Below are 24,016 nucleotides of genomic sequence, written 5' to 3' on the forward strand. Positions count from 1 at the left end.
CTCGCGCGCTGACACCAGCTATTTCTTCTTTCGTGCCAGCAAGCGCAGATCCGGAGAGAGCAGTACCCCCAGTTACTTTTTGACTGAGTTTTGTTGAGGCTTTTTGTCTCTATTTTTCAAGTCAATCAACTCCTGGTGCAGTAGGGATGCCCGGCTTCAAGTCCTGCCGGGACTGTTATCGAATGATGTTGGTGACGGACCCGCACCGCGTGTGTCTTTACTGCCTGGAGCACGACCACGACCCCAAGTCGTGCTCCGACTGCCGGGCCATGGCACTGAAGTCTTTGCGGGAGCGTACCTCAAAGTTGCTGGAAGTTCGGCAGTCTGCTCCACTCCGCTCAAGGTCCCGTGTTAGGTCGAGGGACCGGTCGCAGAGCTGCCACCACAGTTCATAGGGATCAAAGTCTAGGCACTGGGCGTCAGGTAAGACGAAGCATTCCAAGAAATCGAAGAAGTGCCGTCGCTCTCAGATTTCCCCTCGCCGGTCGCGCGACGCAGTTGAGGGTGCGGGTAGTGCCTCCCCGTGGCGCCGGTGGAGCCTGCGCAGTCGCCGCCGGCCTACTCGCCCTTCCCAGGTCCGCCGGCGACTCTGGCCCTCGCCTCTTTTGACCGTCGGGCCCCGCGGGCCGACTGGGTTCCTAGCTCTTCACTGCCGATGACTCCGACATCGCTGTCAGCTCCGGCGCCGCAGGACTCCCATGGATCCGGGCTCAGATCCCGGTCGACGCCGGTGAATCTTGTGACACTGAAGTCAACCCCACCGGCACCATCTCAGACGTCGCCAGGCCCACCGGACGACATCGCCCCCGGTTTCAGTCCCGAAGTGGATCGGGCGCCAGACCAGTGTCGCTCGATACCGATTCCAACACCGATGGGGGATTTCTATCCCTATGTCCATCCTCCTTATTTTCGGCCTGTTCATCAGCCTTCGGAGGAAGGGGAGGACTGGAGGGGTCTGAGGACCCTCTCACAGCACAATGTGAGCTTGAACCGGACTGGGCAGAGGAGCTGAGGATGCCAGTGGTCTTGATACCTCTCCTGACCTTGGCATGCTAACTCCTTCTACCGTGGCTCCCCCTCACATTAACACTCTTACCACCTTAACACTGCTTTTTCAGCAGCCACCTCATTTTTTGTACTCAATACACCACCCCGTATCACATATATCGGTCACGGTAACATCTGACCGGCCGTGCTGTCTCCTGGGTAAGGAGAATCCAAATGATGACAAAGAGGGCGGTACAGTGTGGCTTCTGATGGGAACTATTTCTCCATATGCTCTTGAGCCTCTACTTGGCCTGCATTCACTAAGACGGATGATGTCCTCACTGGTGTCTTTTGTGTAGTATTGATGTTGTGATCCACTCTGTTTGACTAATTTTTTGACCCCCAGGCACTTTTGTTGTGAAAATACAGAAGAGGGTGCCAGTTACGCAGTGGTGTTGCGTAGGCCAGCCGAGGCCCTTAGCCTCGAGCTCCCTACAGTGGCCGTCAAGACTAACCTGATCAATCATGCAGGTAGCATATGCCGGCTCTTCAGTGGGACCTGAAGTTCCAGTGGTCGCAGTATCAGGGGAACCTGTCTGATTACGTCCAGATCTCGAAGGGCACTGCACAACAATTGAAGTGGTGGCTCACGAACCGGCATTGGGTCAATGCAGATCCCTCTCCCATCCCCATTCGGAGCACACAGTCGTGACGGATGTGTCCCTCCTGGGATGGGGCGGCCACATGGGAGAGGCGGAGATCAGAGGCCTCTGGTCCCCGGTGGAGTCCAGGCACCATATCAACCTTCTGGAGCTCCAGATGATCCGACTTGCACTGAAGGCATTCCTTCCCTCTGTCAAGGGGAGAGTAGTGCAGGTGTTCACAGACAACACCACTCCATGTGGTACTGCAACAAACAGGGCGGGGTGGGGTGTGGTCGAGGACCCTATATCAGGAGGCTCTGCGCCTCTGGACATGGCTGGAATATCAGGGCATTTTCCTGGTGGTTCAACACTTGGCAGGTTCACTGAACGCTAGGACGGACGAACTCAGCTGCAGGTGCATGATCACGAATGGCGTCTTTGCTCAGAGGTGGGGCAAGGTCTCTTTCAACAGTGGGGAGAGGCGCCACCGAAGAGAACGCGCAATGTCGGCAGTTCTGCACGTTGGAATTTCCTAGCGGCACTCGCTAGGCGACGCTTTTTGTCGCGAGTGGAGTTGCAGTCTGTTGTGCTCCTTTCCGCCTATACCACTTCTGCCCAGAGTGCTGAAGAAGATCATGCGCGACCGGGCCCATGTTATTCTTGTGGCTCCGGACTGGGCACGAAGAGTTTGGTATCGCGAGCAACTCAGTATGACCATCGATCACTGGATCTGTCTGCCTCTGCGGGAGGATCTTCTATCGCAGCAGCAGGGGACAGTCCTCTGCCCGAACCGTTCCGGTCTCCACCTCTTTGCGTGGAGTTTGAGCGGCGGCAGTGATTTGTTTCGACTTGCCTCCTAAAGTCTGTGATGTCATTCTGGCAAGCAGGCGTCCCTCCACTAAGCTGGTATATGCCTGCAGGTGGAACACGTTTGTGGCATGGTGCACAGCAAAGGCTGTGGATCCCCTTTCTGCCCTTCTTTCAGAAGTCCTTCTGTTTCTTCTTTCAGGCAGGCGTCCCTCCACTAAGCTGGTATATGCCTGCAGGTAGAACAAGTGTGTGGCATGGTGCACAGCAAAGGCTGTGGATCCCCTTTCTTCCCTTCTTTCAGAAGTACTCCTGTTTCTTCTTTCTTTGGCCAGCAGGGTTCTGCTGTGGGCACTATCAAGGGCTACCTTTCTGCTATTCCAGCCTTTCTTAGGCTTCCTGATCAGCCCTCTTTTTTCAGGTACCCTGTTGTAAATAGATTCCTCAAAGGCATTACCCTTCTTTTCCCTCCTATTCCCTTCATAATGCCACAGTGGGACTTGAACCTGTTTCTCACATATTTAATGTGCGCTCCCTTTAAGCCTCTTCACAACTGTCCTCTTCATCTGTTAACTTTGAAGACTGCTTTCCTGGTTGCCATCACTGTGAGAAGTTGGCCTGATATGTGATGTCCTCTATTCTAGTGGGCACCCTGTATCAGTCCAAACAACCCTTATGGTGATGGTTGTAAAGTCAACCTTATAGACCAGCTATCCTAGTGGTAGCATGGACAAACCAGTCTTAGGCTAAACTCAAGAGGGCATGTGAAGCCAGCTGTTTTACCATATGTAGCCCCTTTAATACCAAATGAAAGGACACCACACAGGTTATATATATATAAAATATATATGAATTTATTACTAAATGAATCCTCTGAACTCTTTATGAGATCAGAGGCACAAGCACATAACAAGATACTTAATTATCATCATACAATAAGTTGCACAAAATACAATAGAGCCCTAGGGGCACGTAAAACCATATACTAAAATAGTGGTATAAGAACCACGGCAGGAACAAAGGATAGGCCTAGGGCCTGGAGAATCGCTGGGGCTACGCTGTACTACCAAAGGATAGGGAGCAGGAGGCCCATGGGATGCGTGTGCAGTGTCTTTACACACACGCGAGTTACCATAGAGTTAGAATGGGAACGAAAGAATTGGAAACTAGTTCTTTTAGGTCACTTCCGGATGGACTAGGAGAAAGCTACTGAAAACTAGGACACTAGGATATTCAATACCCACAGGAGGACCGGAGTACTCGCATTACCTCACCCACAGGAAGCGGGTGCATAGGTGTCAAAGTGTGTCGGGTTTCGTCGCTGAATCCTATGGAGCCTCAAAGAAAGATGCTGCTGGCGACCAGGAGAGAAGTGTCCGGTTGTATCCAAGGGCGGATCGAGGATGAAGAGTACCTGAAAGTAGAGGGGACAGAGTCTGGGTCACTAGCCAGTGACCAGAAAGGAACCAGGAAGGAACCAGGCGATGTCGCAAAGCAATCAGGTGATGTCGTGAAGCTTGTTTCTGCAGCCACATGGACCAGGAGGTGTCAACGACGACCAGGAGCTGGATTCGGACTGTCCCACGAAGGCTCTCGCTGTCGGCGGTGTCGGCTTCCAGATTGAAGTCAACAAGCCTTGGCAAAGGCAGCCCACGCAGGAATCGAAGATGGCTTCTGGATCAGACCAGCAAGGTCTGATGGGCTTCGCCTGTTCAGGGAAGCAGGGGCCAGTCTGGAGCAACCAGACCAGCGGTGTAAATTCAAAGGTTTGTCGTCACAGAGGCCACTCGCCAACGGGCAAGTGACCGGACAGACGCGTCGAGCAGGAAAATGCAGAAGGGCCCCACGCAGAACTCGTGGAGTGTGGAGGGCTGATCTTCGGTGCAGTTGGTGCTCGGGGCTGGGGCTTCTCAGTCCCCAATGTACAACTTCGAGGGTGCCTCAGAAGTTGCACAGAAAGCAATTTGCTGGCTTTCCAAGATGGCCGGTCCCACGTCTCTCGTCGCCTCCACAGTTCTCAGCTTTGCTGTGGCTGTGGATCGGGCTGTTGGAAGTCTGGAAGTCCGGGTCTTGTCAGGCTCTGTGATCGGGCTCCGGCTGGAGCGTCGGCACAGCAAACCGCTGATCGCTTGATGGTGCCTGCTTACACAGGATGGTCACTCCTTGACCACAAGGGAGATTCTGCAGTCTTCTATCTTCGGGTAGAACGTCGAAGGTCCAGAGTTTCGTTTCAAGTTTCAGTCAGGATAAATCTAAAGTCTTGGGACTCAGCTCCTACCTATATACCAAATTTAGAGGCTGGATTACCTGCTAGGTCCCTCCTATGGGTGAGACCAGGGAAGGAGGTGGTTACAACCCTTTCCCTTCGTCCAGTTTCGTGCCAGAGCTGGGGCTGGAGTGCCCCAGCACCGGTTTGAACCGGACTATGCATGGGACACCTTGTGTGCCCCAGGCAGTGTCTTATTTCATTCAGCCCTTCCTGACCCAATACACTATGGCCTGTCTGGGGTGGTGCTAGCACCTCCCAAGACAGGAACCCTATTGTCCAAGCCTCCTTTGCTGGAAGGACTCCCAGCAGCAGGAGGTCAGACTTGTGTCTGTGGCAGCAGCATCCATTTTGTGATGCTGAGGCTCTGGTTAACTTTAACCGGGATTAGTAGGAACAACATGTCTTCTCCCTCTAGAAGGGTGGAATGCTACCCCCGTCGCCAGAACTGGCGAGGGGGTAGTGTTCCAAAGCGTATGACACCTTACACGACATGTTTTGATAAAGCCAAACCAAAGTTAGCATTTAACCTCGAGGTTCATAATGCACTTAAGAGTATATGGTATGGCTATATCCTAGGACAGCTATAAGGACATGGTTCCGAAAGCTGCAGTCAGGCTCAGCTCATGCTAGAGCCTCATCTCACATAAAACCAAGCACTCTGCCTCCAGGATTGTTAAGGCCTGCCATAGGAGTGACTTATAGGTGTATATGTGTCTAGATATAAGGTTAGATATACGGATACTATATCTAAGCAAGGGGTGACCTTGCCCCAGCTGATTGATCAGCCAGTTTTGTCAGTTTTGATGGCCAGCCAGGGGTGGCAAAAGATATGCTGCAGCCCCTGGTAGGCCTTGGGTGCACCTATCCCCTGGGTGCCTATGGTACTCTGTACAGGGACTCATAAGAGTGACCCATTTCCCAATTGGTGATGTACCTAAAGTACATGGTGTGAATTTAGAGAGAGAACAGCAGGGCTGTGGGTCTGATTAGCAGGCCCACAGCCACATTAAAGTCGAAAACCAGTGAAGCAAAAAGCAAAAAGTGGGGTGACCATAGGAAAGCAGACCCTACTCTCCTACAATCACCTCTGCCAGGAGAGTGAGTGAGCTCCAGGCTCTTTCTTGCAAACCTCCTTTTCTGTCTGTCCATCCGGACAAGGTTGTGCTCAGAACACGTCCACCCTTTCTGCCAAAGGTTGTCACTGCCTTTCACATCGGGCAGACCATAACTTTGCCCACTTTCTTTCTGCCTCCGCATCCTTCCAGAGTGGAAGAGAGGCTCCACTGTCTGGACCCAAAACGTGCGCTCTCGTTTTACCTGAATCGCCCACAACAGTTCTGGGTGGATGACCAGCTCTTTGTTGGCTACATAGGCGCCAAGAAAGGTCGGGCCGTACACAAGCGAACTATCTCCATATGGGTTGTCTTGTGTATTAAAGCCTGTTATTCTCTGGCGAAAAAGGAGCCTCCGGTGGGGTAGCGCGCCCATTCCACCAGGGCGACGGCTGCCACTACGGCATTGGGACGTGGTGTCCCCTTTCAAAACATCTGCCAGGCAGCTATGTGGGCCTCGTTGAACACTTTTATTAAGCACTATTGCCTAGACAGCCAAGTCCGAAGAGAAGGCTTCTTTGGCCGTTCTGTTCTCCGGGACTTCCTGGTGTGATCTTGGTTCGCAGACCCACCACCAGGGTTGGTATTGCTGGGATATCCATTCAAAGGTAAGGAATCTATCACTACATGTTTCTTTCAGATGAATAAGTTACTTACCTTCGGTAACAATATGTCTGAAAGAAACATTAGTTAGTGAAAGATTTTTTTACCGCCCCAGCCATCCTCCCTGTTCTGTGAACTGATTTCTAGGATTAACGTAATCCCTTTCAGGGCCCTAGTTTCAATGCACCAGTGGTCAGTATCTTGCATGGCTCTGCGTTCCTGGGGCGGAAAGTAGTGTACATAACTGATGTCAGCGCGCGAGGGCGGCGTCTCAAGTAGCTGCCACAACGTCATCTCTCCGACCAAGACGCCAGCGATGGACGCAGAGCTGCACAACTCCACCTTCTGAGGCGCAGGAGTACTGCTGACGTAAACTTTCCGGATCCAGTCTGACACCTGAGGGTAATTGTAAGGTAAGGAATCTATCACTAACTAATGTGTGTTACAGATATATGGTTACTAAAGGTAATTAACTTGTTCTTCCAATCAAAAATACTACATCAGTCCCATTTTTATGATCCAGTATGGTGCATTGTCCATTTAGAAAGGTTATTTGGACGTTTTTGAAAACATAACACATACTTACTTAGATGGACATTTTGATGTCTATGTCGAAGGCAGTGGAAACGACTGGTATAGCTTGCATTTCTTTTTAGAAAGAACAGATATCCTTTGATCTGGTCAGCAAGAAAATTCTTATATAATGTACTCCTAGAGTTTGAAAGAGCAGAGACATGGCATTCCAAACGTTATAAGGTGTTTGTTTCTTGAACTCTGAATGGGCGTATACCAATTATTTTTCTTAAAAAATAAAAATGCTAGTTACTGTATTTATCCCAGATTTTCCCATTTTAGGACTGTGAATATTTCCCTAGTTTACAACTTCATAGAAGTCTCTCTTTTGATTTTTTCATGTACTTTCGCTAACATCTTATTTTTATGGAAGTGAAATGATGTTATTGACAATACCTTGATATTTTGTTAATCGGTTTGTTTCTTAGAATGAGTATGTTTCAAAAGAGCTTAACGAAAAGGAGAAAGAGCTGGAACGAAACCGAACTGTCATAGCAGAATTTAAATCAAAAGGTATGTTTATAAGAGCTTTCTTGCGTATTTCAATAATAGCTGCTTCCCTTGCCTTCTTTAGGGCTTCTGCTAGACTTAGGCAGAATATGTCACTGAGAGCAAATCAGTAGTTTTCTCTAATACTATTGTCTGTTTGATGGAAACGTCTTCAGTTTCAAATTAATTTTATGCGTAGAAGTCTATTTGCTTAGAAATTAAGCCACTCCTGCCTCGGTTTCATAAACATTGACAAAACAGTGATATTGTAGAGCCCTGGAAGGACTAGATACATCTGCATATACTTAAAAGCAATTTGTACAACTCTTTACTGAAGCTTCATCCCCTGTGAGTTTCTCTACTCTTGCAAACAAACGGGTTAGGCCCTGAAACACTGGTGGTCTCAGAGGACAGTAAGCAGCCACATGTTTAGTCTACTCTCATATATAGCAATTACCATCGTCTGTGGTACTTATAGTGCTAAATTGATATTAGTTATTTCATTTTGCCTTTCTTATGCCGGGTAACCTTACTTGACAGAGTGGATTTACTTATAAATAATGGCTACTTGTATTTTAATGGTTAACATTTTAATCACAGGCCTCCTCTCATCAACATGCAAGGGTAGCAGAAGTGAATGTATTTAAACCTTTTACTCTTGATATCACAGGATTGGCTCCTCGTCTCTCAATTAACCTCCTATTTGTTGCTGAGAGGAAATAAAATAGCACGGAGTTGAAACTGCATAAAGTAAACAAGCTCTTACAACCCAGTTTACTTTTTTCCCTGCTGCTGTTTTGAGACCAAGGTTAGCAACTGAACTATCTGCTGTGCAAAAAGGTACGTCCGGAAGGATTAGTTGTTACTGTTGGCTACCTCAATTGAGATCCATTAATGGCCTGTGCTATAAGATGAAATGCCTATTCTACAGGCAAAAGAGAAGCGCAGAACAGGCATGACTTGCACTTCAGTGTGTACGTTTAAAAAAAAAAACTATGAACCGTTTGTACATAGGTGGTACTTGATTAACGTATCTGGTAGATATGACATGCATAAATGAAATACAGCATGCATGTTAACAGTGAACAGTGCTATACTTCAGTCGTAGCACTTTAAGTCGTGGTTCTATGGCTTTTTTTTTTATATAAGCAAAACAATACAGAACTTTCGGTGGCTGTTAGTGATAGTGGCACAATATAGCATTATCATTTTTTTTTCTTTTCTCATTTTGTGAAACGTTAAGACATTAAGGGCCAGATGTACGACCATTTTATTTTGCGCCTTGCACTTCGCGACTAATTGTACAACAGTGTGTTTGCGATTCCCAATGGGGTCGCAAATTGCGAGACTCATTAATATTAATGAGCCTTTCACAATTTGCGAGCCCATTTGGAATGACAGGCCCTCCCAGCGATGGTGGTCTGCTGGGCTCAGCAGACAACCATGTCTGGGACTGCTTTGAAATAAAGTAGCTTTTTTTTTTTAATGCAGCCCGTTTTCCTTAAGGGAAAACGAGATGCATTTAAAATAAAAAAATGTAACATTTTAGTAAAATTTTTTAAGGGCAGGCAGTAGTCCCTGGGACTAATGGCGGCCCTTAAAAAATATTTTCGCATGCATTTGCAAAGGGTAAGGAGTCCCCTGAGGACCCCTTCCCATTTGCGAATGCATTACCACCTACTTGAAGTAGGTGGCAATTGCGAGTGTTTTGCAACCGAAATTGCGGTCGCAAAACAGTACATGGTTTTGAGACCCACTATTTTGAAGGGAACGCCCCTTCCAAATAGTGAGTCGCAAAACCTGTTTAGCGAGTCGCACATAAATTGTGACTCGCTAAATAGGCTTTGTACATGGCCCATTATGTTTTTTGCATGCGCAAACGGGTTCGCAAACCCGTTTGCGCATGCAAAAACAGGTCGTACATATGGCCCTAAGAGGGGCCCACGTATATATTAGTAATCGTTTCTCCCGGTCCCGTCCCAAGAGTCTGACACCGCAAATTCTGGGCAGGGGGGCAATGCTGTGAGGGTCTACATTGAAGAGTTGGTGCCAGGCCGCAGGGAGCCTATTCAGCCAACACGTAAGCAGGCATGGGATCCACAGTTATCTAGGTGCCCCACCGAGGACCCATCTTGGTAAAATGCGAATGGGTATGTGGCTCTACTTCAAGGCTTCCCACCCCCATTCTGCCGGGTTCGTTAATTAAATAGGCTCACTATCTGTCAGCAGGGGGAGGGTCCCCGTTGTGTGTGGGTCACCCCCTGGGGCAGGCCTGATGTGTTCCCACTTAGTTGATCCATTACCTGTAACCTATCTAACATAATACCCCACGTTTTCAGGTCCCGTTCAGCATTTTCGTCCGTTCATGCAGAGCGCAGAAGGCGTTCCTCTGCAGTCCCCCAATCACACATATCTGCCTTCCACTTTGTTGGGCGAGGGGTCACAGCCTGCTTTCCAATGTATAGCAATACAGCTCCTCGCCAACACTAACCCCAGCGTGGTACATTTGTACTGGATACAAATCTTTGGGTTGGGGTGCGTTAACACACCTAAGAAGCAGTGTTTAATCGACATCTCAACTACGAGTCTTGTTGCTTTTTTGCAACATGTCCAGGATCTCCTTCCAATACGGATGGAGAGGGGGGCAGTCTCAGGTTATGTGCAAAATGGGCTGGTTCCGTTTTACTTTGAGGGCAGGTCGGTGCGTGTGTCAGGTCCAAGCGCAATAGTCTAAGGGGAGTCAGGTAGGTGCGTTGCAGGTAATTAAATTAAGTGAGTTTGAAACTGGCATTGCTGGACACTTCCTTTACCTGTGCAAATGCTCTTTTCCACTCCCCTTCCCTTAGTGGTGATGGCAAGCCTTCCAACCACCTATTCTGGTCTCGTGTTACATCTACTCTGCGATCTGGATTCAGGGCCTTGTACAATCGGGAGATTAATCCCATAAAGGATCCTGGGTCTATGATCGTCATCAGGGTGTGGGACTCCTCTGGCTCCTCAGGGTATGTGGTCCAAATTTCACATACATTCCGTGTTATCTTGGCATACTGCAAAAAGTGAACCTCCGAGACTTGGTAACATTCTTTTGCAACTGCAAAGGAGATAAATGTTCCCCTTAAGTAGAGATCACATGCTGCTACACAGCTACTGTTGATCCACCCAGACAGATCCATCATCGTCTGTTTATGACGGAAGCTGAGAAGCCATTTAAGGGTAGTGTTTTCGGGAGTATGGGGCTCTTCGTAGTAGAGTGACTGCGCGCTCCCACACACAGGCAACCTGACTGACCACAAATGGGCAGTCCCAGGGGGACCATAAGCCCATCATGAGGCATTGTGGCAGATCTGCCCCTGTGCTCCAGTCTGCCAATAATTTCTTTTCTATGTTTGGTCCCTCTGCGCACCATTGTGCTGCGTACTGCAGGAGTACAGCGAGATAATAAAGATGGAGGCTTGGAAGGCCTAGGCCTCCCTAATCCAGGTCTAGCTTTAGCAGGTGTAGTTTCACTTTATTGCATTTCCCGGCCCACACAAGGGATACGAGAAGGCTATTTAGAGTATTGAATGTGACATTGGGGATTTGACAAAAGGAATTTTGCAGCACATATAGGCAGCTCAGCAGTAGGACCATTTTCGGCAGGGCTACTTGTCTCACGACAGCCAGTTGGAGATGGTTCCAGAAGAGTATTGATGCCTCAAGGCCTGTGAGGACTGTCCTCATATTCAAGGTGTTTTGGGCATTGGCGATAACTTGAATGCCCAAGTAGCAGAAAGGGTCGCACTCCCACGCAAATGTCAAGGTGGGGAATTCCATAATGTCTCTTCTGGCTAGCCCCGCCAAGTGTTTATTGATAACTAATCCCGACACTTACCCAAACAAATCCAACACTGTCAGGAGGGCTGGTATTGCTTCCGTGGGGTGATATTAAGATATGACATAAGTGCGTCCTACAACTATGCCCCATCGGGCTATGTCCCGCCGTAGCCGGATTGCTAATGGCTCCATCGCTAGTGCGAAAAGGAGGGCATCCTTGTCTAGTACCCCGCTTTATGGTGATGAGTATAGCGACCACCCCACCGCTGCGCACCCTAGAAGTTGGATGACAGTATATTAGACGAACCCAGGAGATAAAATCTGGTCTGAAGCCCATTCTAATTAATACCTCCCAAAGATAATCCCACCGAAGGATATAAAAGGCTTTCTCGATATCCAAGGCGACTGCTGCCACCTGAATATCCATGGCAGCTGTAGAGTGGAGTATATGAGACAGTCTGTGTAAGTTTATATGGGTCCCTCTGCCTTGCATGAACCCATATTGATCTTTGTTCACTAGCTGGGTAACCACCCTATTTAGTCGCATCTCCAATACTTTGGCCAGAATTTTTGTATCTACCCCTAACGTGGATAGGGGGCGGTATGAGCAAGAAAAAGTGGGGTCTTTGCCTGGTTTGGTGAACATGACTATTTGGGCTTACTGCATGTATGTATGTATGTATGTATAGGCTTTCTTTTATAGCGCTTAACTGTCACCCAACGGGCATCCTGGCGCTTAGACTGTTATGACACATACATGAAAGTTTCCAGCAGCAGAGGCAGTTACCGTATCCTAGGGAACAAATGTATCTTGAAGGCCTTTTAAAAGGAAGAAAGGTCTCCCAGGCCCCTCAAACCTAGTGGAAGGGAATTCCATAGTCTTGCAGCCGTAAACCTAAAAGATTGACCACTCATCCGGGATCTCAGAATCTTGGGCACTACTACCAGATAGGCCGAGCGGAGTGGTCTAGACGGGTTATGCCAAGAAAAAAGATCCTGCAGAGGGGACGGACCTTGTCCGTGAAGAGCCCTGAATACCAGACACAACGCTTTGAAATCAATGCGCTGAGGAACAGGCAGCCAATGGAGGTCCCTAAGTGCTGTGGCAGAGAAGTCCGTGCGTCGGCGCGAAAGGGCTAGTTTGGCAGGGAAATTTTGTACACGCTGCAGCTTTCTCACCAAAGTAGCCAGCGGCCCCAGAAGTAGCGCGTTTCAGTAGTCGAGCCTACTTAAAATTATGCTCCGCACTACCTCTGGTCCAGCCTGTGCAGAGATCATGGGTAAGATCTTCCGAAGCGAGCAGAGTAATGCCATGCAAGTGGCCACCGTTTTGTTCACTGATGCATCCAGCTGCAGGCTGGAGCTGAACATCACCCCCAGGTTTCGAACAGATTCAGCAGGCACACTGGTACCTAGAAAGTCAGGCGGCCAGAACTCCTGTGGGAGAGGCCTAGGAGTACGGTCCGAGGAGCAATGTAGCACCTCGGTTTTGGCACTGTTGAATTGAAGGGAGTTGTTACCCAGCCATTCTGCCGTGGTGCTCATGCAACGATGGAAGACCTCCTGTGATACCGCCTCCTTACCCTCAAACGAAAAGATCAATTGGGTATCGTCGGCATAGTTGGTGACTGTTATGCCGAAAGATTTTACCAACCCGATCAGGGGCGGAGGTAAAGATTGAATAAGATGGGGCTAATGGCCGACCCTTGAGGTACACCATGTCCCACCCTTCTGATGTTTGAATTAAAGGGTGGGAGTGCAACTACCTGGTGTCTGTTATCAAGATAAGACACCAGCCAGTCAAGGGCCTGGCCGGATACCCCAACCTCCGCCAATCTCCTGATAAAGATCGCATGGCTGACCGTATCGAACGTGGCCGGCATGTCGAGCAACACTAAAAAGTCCGCTCAACCCTGGTCGGCAGGCATCCCAAGGTCGTCCAAAACAGTCACCAATGCCGATTCAGTCCCATGGGCTGGTCTAAAGCCAAACTGCATGGAAGATGGATGTGCCCCCCACGTTTGGCCTCATGTAAAGTCTCTAGTAGTCTAGATAGTAGTATATCTACCAAAGTCTAGTAATATTCCACTGGAAGGCCATCTGGCCCTGGGGCCTTACATTGTGCCATATTTTGCACTGCTTCTTGGAGATCTTCGAGGCGAGTCTCTCCCCCTAGTCCGTCACGTTGGTCATCTGTAAGGTGTGGTAGTTGTATCTCGTCAATAAATCATTCCATTTCTGACCTGTCAACCACCTGGTCCCCTTTATGGACTGTTTCCAGATGTGTACCGACACGGAGTTTATGGGCAACTGCGTTTATACGAGGGTTCTGTTGGCTCTTCTCAGCATTATATAATCGCTTAAGGAGACATGGCAGAAGTTTACCTGATTTATCCGCTTCCTGGTGCAGAAATTAGCGGTATTCCCGGCGGACCAGGCTATCCGGTTTGTCCCATATGTCTCCCTCTCTGCGCTGGGCGCGCAGTAACCCCTCATGGTGTGACCCCGCAGCTGGAGCATTATTTTGCAGTGCGGCAAATGCATTCTGGGCTTCCGTGAGATCTTTCCCCAACCCCTGGTGTCATTGGACAGCGAGTGGGTACAAAAGTATCCTTGGGTCATCTCTCCAAGTTCTGCTTGAAAGATATCATCCTTCAAGGTATCAGGTTGCAGTCGCCAAAGAGGTACCTACGGTCGGCCACTTCTGGTCCCCATTGCAATAACACAGGGGAGAGGTCTGAGAGGAAGCTCCGTAATATATTTATCTGTATGGCGGGTGCGGCGTTGCTATTAGTCAAAAAGCGATCTAAGCAGCTATAGACTAAGCGAGCTGGGGTGTAGCACGTATACCCTTGCTGTTCTGTATGTACCACTCATTAACAGTCAACACATTCCATGCAGTTCATGAGCCCCCCGGAGAGCGTTTGGCATATTTCTTTTTGCTTCGTAGGGTGTCTATATAATGTGCCGTCCAACACACAGTTAAAGTCTCCTGCCAATAAAAGTGGAATTCCCGCATATGTCAATAGTTGTTTCTCCAGGTCTAAATAAAAATCACTGTCATCAGTATTTGGGGCGTAGACATTCAACAAACATGTTTTCGTGCCATCTAATATTCCAAGAACCAAGGCATATCGTCCCGCTATATCTGCTAAGGACCCAGAAGGGAATATACGGTGCCACCCAAATTGTCACCTCTCAAGTGCATGTGGCATATGTGGCAGAGAACATCTGACCTCTCCACTTTCTGTGTAATCTTTGGGATTTCTGACAAATGCGTTTCCTGCAGCATGGCTATCTGCACCCCATGCCTACGAAGATAATTTTGTACTCTATACCCCATCACAAATTTGTTAAGCCCTGTACATTCCATGTCACAAAATTAAAATGGGCCATCCCTTTATTAGAATTGTTATAAAAGATCCTCAGTGCCAACCCCGCCAATGCTGCAGTCTGAACAAAATATCATGCTCAAACATTCCCACCCCCCAACCCAACGGATAAACACATAATGAACCTACTGTGCTTCCCCAATCATAGCTCAACCCACAACTTCCACTTTATAAGTTGAATGAATCAAAACAAATAGGCACCTCTCTGCCCAATTATAAAAGACCTTTCCCTTAAAGTGAAAACAAGTATGCAATATCAGATAAATCAGTCACACTCCTTCGTGCTCAGCCACACCACAACTAAACCGCTATTATCCCCGTGCCAGGATGAGGGTAAGTAAGTAAAAATGTATTGTTTCTGATTAATTAAAACCATTACAAAAATACATTTGGGTGCACATTTCATCAATAAAAAATCTTTAAAAAAAGAGATCATGATTATTAATAGATATAGTAGTAGAAAAATAGGGTTTGGGAAATGTCCATAGTTCATTATATCTTGTCTGGGCCGACATCTTGGCTTGTTCAATTCAATTCAATTTGACTTTATTCAATTAAAAAGTTAATAACCATAAAAGTACATAAAAGCAATTCATAATACTACATCCTCGTTATTATTAAAAAAACAATTAAAACCACATGATTATTGGCAATAAAAATAAAAGTACAATATGCAGTAAATTTAAATACAGCATACATTGAATTCAAGTACAAATTGATTTACACAATCTAAAAACATTACTAAGATATTCTGAAATTGAAGCTACGTTAAAAATAACATCTAATTTCTGGAGTTCTAAAAAGGCGGCGCAACATCGTCTAACATTCATTTCCTTTAAGATCGGTACAATCAATCTTTTCCGGGGTAAATTATAGTATTTACAAAAAAAAAGGATGTGGATGTCAGACTGCTCTGATGTGTCATCACAAGGACATTCAGTTAAGTTGCGAGACCAACAGTTCATTACGGGGAAACTTAAAACCCTAAAAAGAATACTTAACCTAAAGCGGGTCAAAATGAATCGCGAGTGTTCAGACATAGAAAGGGTTAAATAAGGTTGAATTTTGCCCTGCAGTAATATGAATTGATGGGCTACAACAGACTTTTTCTTATTTTCCGCTGTCATTCTAATATCTTCCAGGTGTTTCATACATTTTATTTTTAGTGACTTCCTCGTGATATTACACATAGACAAAGGATTGTCATAATAGTTCATACAGCCAATGTCTCCAAGAAAGTCCCTAATGTAAGTAAACCACCTTATCCTGCTCACATAGTCCAAACTTAATCCATCCCTTAGAATAGCTCAATTCAAAACGCACCCATCATTGGTCCAAGCCCTGTGCCACTGTAGTACTGGCTGAACTCTGATTGTATCTTCGATGTGGGGTTGGCCAAGTTCCATATGACAAATGTAACTTGAGACACTCTCAGGTACTGCTAAGATGAATCTCAAGAATTTATTTTCTACAACCTGAATAGATTGTACATTGTCATACCCCCAGATCCCAGCACCATAGACAGCAATAGAGACACAAGTGGCGTTAAAAATTTGCAGAAGTTCTGCAGTAGGTTTTTTCCCATCTTTTTGGAAAACATTTTAAGGGCTGTGATGGATTTACAGAACAGGGCTTTCCTTACTTTTATGGCATCTGCCCAGGTCCCTGCTTCATGGAATAATAAAATGCCAAGATATGGAAAGGTAGGGGGTGGAGTCTAGAGGACTAGCATTAATGAACTTCGGCCTCCTTTTCCTAATGGAACCAGGGCCACAGTTCATGGTGAATGTCTTAGAGCAATTGACTTGCAAATCCAGATTTATCATAAATGTATTAAAGGATGTTACAAGGCGTTGTAAGGCCACTGGCGTGCGAGCCATTAGGACCGCATCATCTGCGTATAATAATGCAGGGATGGGTCTTTTGGCTACCCTAGGTATGTCACAAGTTGTTTCCCCCATGGCATCCTCCAATCCATTAATATAAACCAAAAATAAAAATGGCGCCAGGACGCAACCCTGGCGTACCCCACGTCCCACATCAAATGATCTAGTACAGTCACAACTTTTTCCATATCGCACTGTTGCGATAGCGCCAGAGTATAATTCCTTGAGAAAGGAAATTATACTTCCCTCCACACCGAGAAATTCCATAATGGCCCATAGCTTGCTGTGTGAAACACAGTCAAACGCTGACGTCAAGTCAACGAAAGTAAAATAAATAGGTTCCTGCCGTGCCTTAATATATTTCTGTTGAAGGATAAATAAATTCAGGCCCTGATCAACTGTTCCTACCCCCTTTTGAAACCCATATTGGAGGTCACTAATAATACAGTTATCGTCCGCCCATTTTTGCAGCCTACCTAATATCACTCTTCCTAGTATTTTTACAGTGCTATCTAGTAAGGAGATAGGTCGGTAGCACGTGGGATTTCTTTTTTAAAAATAGGCACTATAACTGACATAAACCATGATGGAGGTAGGCTCGTCTTTGAAGATGCATTAAACAGTTGCACTAAAAATGGGCCCCATAAATCAATGTTATTTTTTAACAAATCGGGAGGTATGCCATCCGGACCCGGGGCTTTACCCCCCGTGTTGCTTTGAGACTCTCAGTTACTTCTTCTAAGGTAACATTAATTTCTAGATCTTTAGATTTAATTTCCCCCCAGCTGCTGCGTTAGTGTCCGCAACGGAGGATTCTGCCCATCAGATAAAGTACTATACAAACTAGAATAGTGAGCTATCCAAGAGTCCTCGGTAATGGCAATTTCAGCACGTGCTTTATCTGAACCGAAAAAAGGAGCATTCACTGCTTTCCAGAAAGCACAAGCATCCTTACTCTGTGAGGCCTCGCAAAGTGTCTATCCAGGCCTCCGTTTTAATTGCCAGCTTCCTCCTTTTTAGTGCGCACTGATAGGATCTCCGCGCCTCCCTAACCAATATAGAATCACGGGGAACAACATGTAGCACTTTCTTAAGCTCCGAATGAGCCTTTGTACATGTGGTATCAAACCATTTCCCCGGCTTTATATTACGTGATTTAGAGGCCACCTATAGGTTGTCCTTAATTTGACAAGCAATAAGCATAAACTGTTTAAGGACCTCCTGGCTGCCATCACTCTCATCTAGAACAGTCAGAAAGCTGGGCAAGCAATTAGTTAGCAAGGTACACAAAAAGTCGTTTGGAACCACCCTATCCCATTTAAGGACATATCCATTTTGCCTTTCCATGCTAATATCAGAAATTTTCTGCATGGATGTCTTTTCTGCACCCATTCCCCGGAACGGGTTTATGATCTCCATAATAATTGGATAATGATCACTTAATGCAGTATGGAGGATACAGCACCTTTTAACCATATGCCTATGCCTAACAGAAGTTATTATGAAATCTAATGTTGATAACACACCCCTGCCAATAAACGTAGGTGTAAAGGGGAGCTCTAATTGGCCAATTTCATTTGCGTACCCCAGATCTTCAGAGTAAGCAATATCATTTAGCAAATCTTCACAGGTGGAGTGCTCAAAGTGTGTTGATCAACGTCTTGGTCCAGCATGATACCACATACACCTTTCCGGCTTTTCTTACATATAGTGCAGTTGAAGTCTCCCACCCCCCCAAACAACCCATACATCTTTAGCATTTTTGTCTGTTTCTTTGCTCACCTCATTGCCCAGCTTTTTAAGTGTTAAATCCAAATCTGCAGGAGGAATATTATTATAAAAGTTTATAATTAAAAGACACATGTCCTTATTTGCATCTATTCGTACTAACTGGTAGTAAGGATTACTTGAGAATAGTTGGGTCTTCTGGGAGTTTAAATAATTCGAAACGAAGACCGACAATCCCCCTTTAGCCCTACCATGATGGACCCCTACTGCTGAAGTAAACAGAGTTTTGTAGCCGGAGAGATGGAGAGGTTCTAAGGCCCATGTCTCCTAAAAACATAGGATGTCAAACTCTTCTATTGTTTTTAACCACATGGGATTTAATATTTTAGATCTGAGTCCCGCCACATTCCAGAACATTAAACGACTAACTTCCCTGTTGGAAGGGTCATTTCCCACTTGTTCCTCCGTTTTTAGTTCTGACTCTACATGTAAATCAGTTAAAATGCCACTATTATCAGAGTTGTACAATACTTCCCCAATAGGTGAAAAACTGTCTGTCTGCTTAACAACATCACTTTCCCCTACGACTAGCTGCCTCGTTGAGGGAACTTGGTTTTTATTAATATTCCCCCCACAATTAGTCCCTATATCCTGAGAACATATATGTTTTGGCTGAAGAACAAATACGTTACTAGTAGGAGTAGATTCTATAGTCATGGAAAGTACCTTTTGGGAACTATCCACAACATTGTTTCCTGTGCCCCCAGGAAAGAGTCAATCAACACCCTCCATGCCCGCTAAGGCTGCATAGCGGTTATAAACGGGTATAGAGTAGTCGGTCGAATGTTGAAAAAACGGCCTCAGATAACTTGCCTGTGTTCGATATAGGGGCCTAGGACAAACATTCTGACTTCTAAATGAGGGCCCAATGTTATTTTGGAACAAGGACCTTGGATTTATTGGGGGGTCCATTAGTCCTCTAGGGTAGAAGTAGGTCAAATCACGCACAACAATTCCACTACTAGCCTGTTGCGGAAACCAGTTTACAATATGACTAACAGCTCTACCATCCCTGAAGTTTACTATAATGATGTCACCCGTTATGTCCTTTAATCTTTGTCCCAGCCAGGGAAGGCGCCTGGCAAATAAGATTTCGCCATTTATTTCTGGTGGTAACGGACGGTTCTGTCTCAGCCAGAACATAGCTTTATTTTTCAACTGATACTTATCTTCCCTGCCACCCTCCTCTAAAACTGGCACTCCGGTAAGGACCACCACATACGGAACAGCTTCCGGAGGAAGTTCTACTGTAGGTCTCTTAGGTGGAAATGCCCTAGCCATGTTTCCAACGTCATTCGGTTTTGGAGCATTTCCTGGGGTATTAGGTTTTCCAGGAATATTTGACTTTCCGCCTGACCGAGACTCTTTATCTACTCTTTTAGCATTAACCATTGTTGTTGTAGAGGGCATTGGTGCCAATGGCTTTGGTGTAACTTGATTAGCAATTTTAGATGCTTTCTGAATGACAACAGCTGGGGGTAGTGCAAGAGTTGGGGCAACTGGTATAACCTTTGGTAGATCTTTAATTACCCCTTTAATTTCCTCAATTGTCTGTTCTAAGCTTCCCAGTTGTTCTGCAACTCTTTTTAGCCTCTCTATTACTCGCGATATAAGCGATTTAATTAATTGTTCCATACTACCCATTAGGTCAATACTAGTTGGATCTTGTATTTGAAAATCGGATGGAGTGACTTTTACAGATGGTGTGGGTGCACTAGATGAAGAACATACTGCATTTCCAAATTTAGTATGGCTAAACTTTTTTGGCTGAGGAGCATTCCGTCTTTTCCTCCTTTTCTTTGGGGGTGGTCCTTGAGCTCGGGGAGCTTTTAGAGAAATCTTTGCTTTTGGGATTGTGTCTACTGATGGTGACAAAGTATCAGGCAGGACCTCTAGCTCTGGAGTTGAGTTAAGTGAAGAAGCTAACATATTAATCTCCGAATCATTAGTTACAACTACTGGCGAGGTTCTGTCTTGAAAAAGTAACGGGATGCTGTCATTAATGGAAACCTCACAGCCCTCGTTCTCACAAGGTGTGGCGGGAAGCGGTGTTAAGGCTGACTGTATTGATCCCAGAGAAGAACGCTTATTCTTAATAAGTTCAATAGAGCGGTGTCTAAGGGCCCGTCGCTCTGCAAGCGCAGTTCCTCTATCGGTTCCTATGTTAGTCCTAGTGACGAAATTGTCAAGAGTCCCTTGATTTGCCCCTCCTGGGAATGATGTTTTATCCTTGGGAACAGATGTCATCTTGGTTACTGAAATGTAGGATGTAGCTTAAATGGAGCAATCCAAAACATGGGTTCGTTTTAGTAAATGAAGGGGTGTGCCCAGCCCAGCCTCCTCTGGCCTCTGAGGGCCACAGAGGGCCCGCCCTTTGCCCGGGCTTCGCCCGGTGTCCCGCGAAGCGGGGATTGAGGCGTCTTTATGCGCCGCCTGGCGCTCCTATTCCGTCACTGAACCACGCCGCCGCTGAGGCTGCCGGGATTCGTAGTCCCGGGGCGCCTGCGGTAATGGCGGTGGTGTCTTGTGGCTTCGCTCAGCGCTCCTGTGCTTCCAGTTAGTCCGGCGTGACTCTTGGCAGTGGACTCGGCAACCTAGCTGGCCTCCTGTACTCAAGGTGAGCTCCCCCGGCTCCGCCGAGATTGATGCGTCTTTATGCACCGCCTGGCGCTCCTATTCCGTCACTGAACCGCGCCGTCGCTGAGGCTGCCGGAATTCGTAGTCCCGGGGCGGCTGCGGTAATGGCGGTGGTGTCTTGTGGCGTCGCTCAGCGCTCCTGCGCTTCCAGTTAGTCCGGCGTGACTCTTGGCAGTGGACTCGGCAACCTAGCTGGCCTCCTGTACTCAAGGTTGGCTTGTTAATTTCAGCACCACTAATTTCAGGAATTTCACCCCATTTAGTGACGGATATCCTGGGTCAAAACATGCAAGGACTGCTTGTCTGCGTGTGCGTATTCTGTGTTCATTAAAAGACGTTTTTAGAAGAGCTACTCCTTCCTCTTTCAACTTCAAGCAGGTGTATAACAAATGTTCAATATCTTCTTTCCCTGCACCGCACAACCTGCATGTTGTCCCACAGTTCCTTCTCAACCATGGTTGTAGATGTGGTATAGCTGGTAGAATTCCTAGCCTATGTTTTAAAAAGGCTTCTTTTGATTTCCTGCAGTACCCCAGTCCAAAGTATGCCTGTAACCCGGGTGAAATTATATGTACACAGAGTCATCCAAGCGTGACGCCTATGGGAAATAATGGCTTTGTCCTCTATGAGCGAGAGTCTCTTTATACTCTTATTTGCTACATGTTTGAATTGTGCGTGCGATAATGGGGTTTCCCATAGTTCTTTTAGTCCTGTAACAATCAGGGACTCCTGTAAGTATTTTTTCTCCGGCATTTTGGAGCAGCTGCACAGATCTTGCCAAAGCTGGTGGTTCAATGTATTTTCTGGTGAGGTCTTTATTTCGTGCCAGCACTTAATATATGATCCTCTCCTGGCTAGCATTTGGCTCGTTAGTCCAAATTCTAGCCAAATCTGGGCTTGTGAGGTGTAAGGTGGCAGATTTAAGAGAAGTCTGTATGCTTTTGAGATGATTGTATCCAGCAGTTTCGCATCTGTGCCTCTTAATGCTTCGCTGCCGTAAGTAATTGATGACTATATTTTAACTTGGGCAACACGAAGCAATGGTAGAAGAGTGGGGCCAGTCAACTTAGTTTTAAGTTGTTTAAGTGTTGTCGCGATCAGCATACCTTTTCTCTTTGTGGCCTCAAGATGGTTTGCGAAGCGACCTCCTTTATCGACTATGATGCCAAGGTATTTATATTCAGAGCAGTTTGTAACTACCTGTGTTCCAAGGAGCCAGGAGTGCGATTTTTTTTATTCCCAGTTATTGACAGTACTTTGGTTTTGTCGATGTTTACTTCAAGTAAGTTTTCTTCGGCGTATCCATGCAACGTATTAATGAGATTCTGCAGTCCTACTTTGGTATGACTAACCAGGACCACGTCATCTGCATAGGATATGCTGGGCAGGGCTTTACCCCCCAGTTGGGTTGCGTGCGCGTTGCAGGCTTCTAGAGCAGGTGGCAGATCGGCTGTAAATAAATTAAAAAGGGTTGGCGCTAAAACGCACCCCTGCTTGAGGCCTTTTGTAGTTGGAATGCGCCTGGAGAGGTGGGTGCCATTCCCAAGCTTCACCTGAACCCAAGTATTAGAGTGCAGTTCGATCAAAAGGCTTAGGGGAGGGGCAGGGATCCCCAGAAGGGTAATTTTCTCCAAAGATTGGCTCAATTGACATTATCGAAAGCCGCCTTGAAGTCCACAAAGCAAAAGTGAAGAGTTTGTTTAGTCAGTTTTGCTTTGTCTATAAGTAGCGATAGTGCCAGGAGGTTTGTTGTGGTTCCCATATCTCTACAAAATCCAGTTTGAATAGGTGGAATTATATTGCACTTGGTTGCCCATTCGCACAGCTGTGTCAGTAAAAGCCCTGCGAAGTATTTTGGCTCAATGTCCAGAAGGGCAATCAGGCGGTAGTTGTTTGGTAACGTTCTGTCCCCTGCTTTTTATATCGGTGAAGTAACTGATCCCTTCCATGATGCAGGGAGACGCCCTGAGTAGCTGACAGACGTGTAGAGGGGGGTCAAGGATTTTGTCCAGTATTCCGGGTCAAGTTTGAAGAGGGCTGGAGGAAGTCCGTTTGGCCCCGGAGCTCCATCCTTCCTTCCTTTGGAGATTAGTTTCCTAAGTGTGACGGCATTCATTTCAATTTTGGCTTTTTCCTGTAGTTTTATTTTTTGTGGGGGATGGCCCTCCTGGGCAACATGGGGCGTGTTTGTTACAACAGTTGGTTAAAATGAGTATCTAAGAAAGTTTCCCAGGAGTTATTGGTCATGTGCTATGTTTTTCCACCATGTTTTGGATTTAAAAATTTGTTTAGTGTGGACGAAAATCGGGCGCTGTTATTCCCCTTAATGTCATAGTGAAGTTTAGCCCAGAAATCATCTTCATTAGATCTTTTAACCTCCCATTTAAGTTTTTGGAGGTCCGCCCGGTGCTTACGAAGCTGTTCAAGAAGACCCCTTTCGCCCGAGCTTATTCTCAATAGTCTAAGGGATTTGTTGATCGCTTTTTTGTGGGTTTTTAGTGCCAATTTCTGGGTGCTTGAAATCTTCCCTGTGACCGTGGAGCAAAGAGATGGAAAGTGCCGTACTGTTGTTGAGTATGTGTTTGCAAAATCGGCCGTAAAGGTTTCCCATACGGTTACTGGATTACCCATAGGATAATTTAAGCTATTTAATTGTAGTTTTGCTACTTGAAGTACCTCCATCGTATTTGCAACAGAAGATTTAATTTGTTTGAGATTTATGGTATGACAGGCATGTGGTCCTGTTGGATTGGGTAGAATTGGATCCAGAAAGGCAGAAATAGAGACTTCCTGGGGACGGTGGTCGCTATCTCCCTTGTCTCCTAGGTTGAAGCCTAGTATATTATGAAAACGTGGGAGGGAGACTAGCGTGTAGTCTATTGTAGAGGTTACGTTGCCTGAATTGAACGAGGCAACAGATGGGGAGTCATCAGCGAATCTTCCATTTAGAACCCTCAGGCCGATGTGCTCCAGGTCATCCAGCAGCTCCTTCGCCAGCTTGGAGGTTTTACCTTGG

At 46.5% G+C, this 24,016-nt stretch overlaps 1 protein-coding gene across 2 annotated transcripts in view; it reads left to right on the forward strand.

The window, feature by feature from the left end:
• The window catches only part of CEP290 (centrosomal protein 290), a 1,500,249-nt gene that overhangs the window by 443,768 nt on the left and 1,032,465 nt on the right, over positions 1-24,016 (forward strand). For both annotated transcript variants that reach the window (XM_078678872.1, XM_078678869.1), the window contains exon 18: positions 7,424-7,508. In XM_078678872.1, coding sequence (XP_078534998.1) covers positions 7,424-7,508 — 85 coding nt within the window. The remainder of the gene's footprint in view (positions 1-7,423; positions 7,509-24,016) is intronic.

This window comes from Lissotriton helveticus, chromosome 1_1 (assembly GCF_964261635.1).
Source record: "Lissotriton helveticus chromosome 1_1, aLisHel1.1, whole genome shotgun sequence".
Taxonomy (NCBI): domain Eukaryota; kingdom Metazoa; phylum Chordata; class Amphibia; order Caudata; family Salamandridae; genus Lissotriton; species Lissotriton helveticus.